Below are 5,779 nucleotides of genomic sequence, written 5' to 3' on the forward strand. Positions count from 1 at the left end.
GGGGGACACACAGAGAGCCCCGCAGCGGTGGGACCAGTGTAGGACAGCTGGGACAGACGGGTCGTCTGGGTCTCGCTACCGATGGGGCGACCGCGGGCTGGAGCTGCAGAGCGGGGGGGCTTGGGGCCCCCCCCCTGACTGTCCGTGCCCGGGTCTAGAGGCGAGCCTGCAAAGGCTGGAGGAACCCTTCGCCGAAGCGCCGGTGCAAGAGCATCCGGGGCCGGCGGGGGCCCTCCATGGCAGGCCACGAGTGCTGTTCGGTCAGGAAAGTGTGTGTAAATGTGCTTGGGGAGCCATCCACCAGAGCTCCAGACCTCCGAGCGGGACACCTAGGCGGGGTCAGCCCGCTGTCGGTGCTCCGTCTTCGGCCTGGGTCCAGGGAGACTCCGCGCTTTTATTCCAGCTTCCACGGGGCTCCACGGAGCTCCGCGCCAACCGGAGCAGCCACCAGGCCCATCAGATGGACCGTGGAGACTCACCGGCCGAACGGGAAGCCACAGCGTGAAAGCCCCGCTTCTCCAGGACAAAGTGCAACTTTTTGCCGAAAAAGCGCTAAAAACGGCCGAAAATGGGGGAAAAGAGGGCTGAGACCCGCTTGGATGGCCTCCCGAGACTTCAAGGATCATGAAAATATGTCTAAGTGTTGAAACACTTAGTCATTTTTCCGCCCAGACCCTCTTTTCCAACTCTCTCCTGATATCGTTCCGGCAGTGATTTTCTTTATAAGGGCCCGAAAAGCGTTTTGACTTTCACTCCCAGAACGCCCCCCCCGTCGTGGGGGCAGTACTGCTTTTTTTAAAACCCCGTATCTCCCTCATTTTTAAAGATAGAACCATGCGGTCTTCACCGGGCTGCTCTTCGGGCTCCGGAGATTCGAACCATATCCGGTTTTCCCGGATAAAACGCATTTTTGACCGATTTTTGGAGCTCATTTCCCGGTAAACTTCTTTCGCTTCTACCGCCGGCTGGGAAGGTCCTAGAGACGATCCGAGACCACCACCGTGTTCCCCGCGGTCCAAGCTTTCAGCCAATATATGGTTTGCCTGGGTGCAGTGCGTTTTTAAGGATCGAACCGGAGCTCCGGAGGTCCAGACCGGGGATCCGCGGCAGAGCTATCCGGGAGGGCCGCGCTAGCAGGCGGACGAAATCTGCAGCTGCTCACCGCCGAGTCTCCCCCTCTGGAAGTCCGGTTTTCGGACCTCCACCCAGGCTTCCGGGACCGACACCCTCGTGACCGGGGCCGTCTCAGGAGCTCGATGATCCGGGTCTCGGGTCGGTGGGACCCCGGGAACCGGACCGGAGGTCCGGTTGGGCCCAAAACGGTTAAAAATTCGTATAAATTCGGGGGAACGTCCTAGCGGAAATCGGAGACCACCAGAACCATCCGCGGACCGGCCCGGATCCGACGGTGTGCGGCTCGCCCGGGTTCCGGTCCGTTTGGACCGACTTATCGCGGGGCAAAGCCGGCCCGGTTTGACGCTAATCCTTTGGAGACCCGTAGAAGCTCGAGGGAAGGTCCTAGAGACGATCCGAGACCACCTCCGTGTTCAGGAGGCTCGGAGCTTTAAAACGGTATATGACATGCACGTATGGGGGGCCCCGATCTCCCAGGAGAGCCGGAAATGTCGTTTTCAGCCATCCGGAAAAGGGCCCTCCATAGGGAATGAATGGGAGACCACCCGACCTTTGAACCGGGGCTGCAGCCGCAAACGGGGTCCGATCTCCGCGTGCTTCGGCACCCTTGGAGGGTACGTCGGGGGCTATGGCCAAACCGAGTTTGAGACCCCTGGCTCTTATGGTTGGGTCTCCAGGGGGTCTCAAATCTGGGGCCCCCCAGGGCCTGGATCTCGGCCTCGGGGGGCGGGGGGCCCGGACCAACGGTGGCACACGGTCGTGGGGGTTGCCCCCAACCGACCCACCGAGTTTCAGCCCTCTGGGACACCGTTAAGGGGGTCTCCCGCGGGGGTCTTTGCCTCCGTCCCATAACCCACCTTACCTTTGGAGACCCGTAGAAGGTCGGGGGAAGGTCCTAGAGGCGATCCGAGACCACCTCCGTGTTCAGGAGGCTCGGAGCTTTAAAACGGTATATGACATGCACGTATGGGGGGCCCCGATCTCCCAGGAGAGCCGGAAATGTCGTTTTCAGCCATCCGGAAAAGGGCCCTCCATAGGGAATGAATGGGAGACCACCCGACACTTCGGGCGGGCCTGGAGCCGCAAACTTGGTCCGATCTCCGCGTGCTTTGGAACCCTTGGAGGGTACGTCGGGGGCTATGGCCAAACCGAGTTTGAGACCCCTGGCTCTTATGGTTGGGTCTCCAGGGGGTCTCAAAGTCCGGGGGCCCCCCAGGGCCGGGATCCAGGCCCTGGGGGGCGGGGGGCCCGGACCAACGGTGGCACACGGTCCGGGGGAAGGCCCCGGACCGACCCACCGAGTTTGAGACCCCTGGCTCATAGGGTAGGGTCTCCAGGGGGTCTCAAAGTCCGGGGGCCCCCCAGGGCCGGGATCCAGGCCCTGGGGGGCGGGGGGCCCGGACCAACGGTGGCACACGGTCCGGGGGAAGGCCCCGGACCGACCCACCGAGTTTCAGCCCTCTGGGACCCCGTTAAGGGGGTCTCCCGCGGGGGTCTTTTCCTCCGTCCCATAACCCTACCTATGGCGAACGGCCAATGTCCGCGGTTGGCGCTGCCCTGCCTCCGCTGACGCTGCCAGGGCGTACGTGAGCGCTGCCCTGCCTCCGCTGACGCTGCCAGGGCGTACGTGAGCGCTGCCCTGCCTCCGCTGACGCTGCCAGGGCGTACGTGAGCGCTGCCCTGCCTCCGCTGACGCTGCCAGGGCGTACGTGAGCGCTGCCCTGCCTCCGCTGACGCTGCCAGGGCGTACGTGAGCGCTGCCCTGCCTCCGCTGACGCTGCCAGGGCGTACGTGAGCGCTGCCCTGCCTCCGCTGACGCTGCCAGGGCGTACGTGAGCGCTGCCCTGCCTCCGCTGACGCTGCCAGGGCGTACGTGAGCGCTGCCCTGCCTCCGCTGACGCTGCCAGGGCGTACGTGAGCGCTGCCCTGCCTCCGCTGACGCTGCCAGGGCGTACGTGAGCGCTGCCCTGCCTCCGCTGACGCTGCCAGGGCGTACGTGAGCGCTGCCCTGCCTCCGCTGACGCTGCCAGGGCGTACGTGAGCGCTGCCCTGCCTCCGCTGACGCTGCCAGGGCGCTGATTAGCCGGAGGGCACCGGCTGCGCCCCGCCAATTGGCCTCAATAGGCTGCACCTGCTGCGCCCCGCCGTTCCCCTGCAGCTAATTGGCCTCAATAGGCTGCACCTGCTCATTCCAGCCCCGGCAGCCGGACAGAGACGCTTCTGCTGGAGGTTTTGAGCACCGGGGAAGCTTCCAGATGCCAAACCATCGACCCTACAGACGCTGCCCCATCTGCCGCAGTAAGTTTGCCCAGCTGCCGAAGCATTTAGAGCGAGTTCACCGCGTTTTGAACCAGGCGGAGCGGAAAATCCTGCTGGCTTTTGCCCACGGGCGAGTCAACGTCCGGGGAATGGACTGCCCTGTCCGGGGCTGCACCTACAGAGGTCCCAGGGTCGACCGCCACCTCTCCGCCGGTCACGGGGAGCTGGAGGTCGAGACGATAAGGGGGCACCTCCGCAGCCTTCACTGGAGGGCCACCATCCACGCTCTCTCCGTACTGAGGTCCACGGAGCCCACGCCACGGCTGGCTTCCGAGCTGGACCTGCCGGACCAGCAGCAACCAGCCCCAGACTCTCCTGGGGAGGACGGAGACGTGTCCTCCTCTTCTCCGGGGACCGCCCTGGAGCCTCTTTCCGGTAGGGATTCTCCGCCTCGCTCCCACAGACCTGGTTCTCTGCCCGCATCGCCGCCCCCTGGTTCCAACGCCTCTTCTCCTCCTCCTCCTCCTGGCTCCACGGCCAGCCCTCCTCCTCCTCCTCCTCCTGGTCCTGGTGGTCCTGGTTCCGACCCCGGCTCTCCCCCTCCTGGTCCTGCTTCCAACGCTGGCTCTCCTGCCCCTGCCGGGACGCGGCCAGAGGCGGAGACGAGCGACTCTGACCCTCCGGCCGGCTCCAGCAGCACCAGGGCGGTCCGAGGGCTTGCCCTGCTCCCCTTCGCACCGCTAGTGTTCCCCGCTGCCGTGGAGAGCTACTTGGAGGAGTACCACACGCACCTCCGTGGGGCCCTGCCCACCCCGCAGCACTGCATGAACGCGCGCTCCAAGCTGGGCCGGATCCGGAGCCTTCTCTCCTTCGTGGCCCGGGGGAAACCTCTCAACGCCACCTGGGCGTTCATGCATGACCTGGAGAAGATCCACGCCTTCCCACAAGCCCTGAAGGACAGGAGGAGAGCCATAACAACAGTCAAGGTCTACCTGGTGAACTTCTCGCAGTTCATGGACTACTTCTCCGAGACCCCGCCGAGGGGCTGCAGGCTGACCAAGAGACAGATCAGGGGGGTGAGCAGGGCGGTCAGAGCGGACCTCCAGCAGATCGTGACCGAGGTAACCCTCCACCAGATCTCCGTGAAGCGCTCCAAGGCCAAGAGGTCCATCAGCAGGAAGCAGCTGCGGAGGTGCAAGAGCCTGGCCACGGCCACCATCCCTGTGCTCCTCGGGAAGCTGGAGGCGGCACCCTCGAACGTCCAGCTCCGCCACAGGCTCTACGGCTACCTGGCCTGCTACCTGTCTGCTGTCTACGGCCACCGGCCTGGGGTGCTGACCAACATGACTGTGGGGGAGCTCCAGGAGGCGATGGAGGATGCTGAGGAAGGATCTCCAGGCTTTGTGATCAATGTAAGTGGATCTACGAGAACCAGGGGCATGGAGCTCCGGGCAGAGAACCAGGCGCACTGAGCTCCATGCTCCTGGAGCTCATCTCATCTCATCCCTTCTCAGGTGAGGAACCACAAGACCAACAGGGCCTTCGGGGCGGCCCAGCTGTTCCTGACCCACGCCGAGTTCAGCTGGTTCGTCCGGTGGCTCTCCGTCCGGAACACGCTGAACCCACCGTGCCGGTTCCTCCTCTTCAGCAGCAACCAGAAGCGGATCGCCAAGCTGACGCGGTTCTCCCAGTGTGCCTGGACGGAGATGGGGCTTCCAGGCCGGCCGACCATGACTGATTTCCGCAGCGCAGTGGCCACACACGTGGGTAGCACATTTCTCCGGTCGGAGGGGGGGGGGGGAAAGAAAAAACCACCAGGTTTTTTAATACATTTTTATTCTGTTTTTCAGGCAAGGGATGCACACAGCAGCGAGGTCAGGGGACAGCTTGCCCGGGTGATGTGCCACGACACCAGGACCGCGGACAGGTTCTACGCCAACCAGCTCACGGCGGAACAACTGGCGGACATCCGGAGCAAGTTTGACCGGGCCACAGCGCCACAATCTTCCTCTCCAGGCTCCGGGGAAGCCAGCCCACCACTCCCCCCCCGGCAAGGTGACTCCTCTTCGGACCTGGCCTCCTCCACCACCCCTGGGGACTCGGAGAGAGAGACGGAGGAAAACAATTAAAAATGTTCAATAAAGATGTTAAATGTGAAACAACCGCATCTCTTTAATTACCTGGGCTGGGGAGGGAGGGTAGGTTGGGGTAGCTCCAGGCCCTGACCTCCAGGAAGAGAACCAGGCATGGAGCTGCAGGCCCTGACCTCCAGGAAGAGAACCAGGCATGGAGCTGCAGGCCCTGACCTCCAGGAAGAGAACCAGGCATGGAGCTGCAGGCCCTGACCTCCAGGAAGAGAACCAGGCATGGAGCTGCAGGCCCTGAC

General features: G+C 63.8%; 1 protein-coding gene across 1 annotated transcript; it reads left to right on the top strand.

Moving 5' to 3' along the window:
- Positions 1-3,143: 3,143 nt before the first annotated feature.
- LOC148152336 (uncharacterized) lies at positions 3,144-5,555 on the top strand. The gene is made up of 3 exons (XM_088003642.1): positions 3,144-4,805; positions 4,908-5,156; positions 5,244-5,555. The coding sequence occupies exons 1-3, from the start codon at positions 3,390-3,392 to the stop codon at positions 5,520-5,522; spliced, it is 1,944 nt and encodes a 647-aa protein (XP_087859768.1). The 5' UTR covers positions 3,144-3,389; the 3' UTR covers positions 5,523-5,555.
- Positions 5,556-5,779: the final 224 nt, after the last annotated feature.

The sequence above is a fragment of the Poecilia mexicana genome, unplaced genomic scaffold, assembly GCF_051168715.1.
Source record: "Poecilia mexicana isolate PSO_F unplaced genomic scaffold, ASM5116871v1 ptg000101l_RagTag, whole genome shotgun sequence".
NCBI lineage: Eukaryota > Metazoa > Chordata > Actinopteri > Cyprinodontiformes > Poeciliidae > Poecilia > Poecilia mexicana.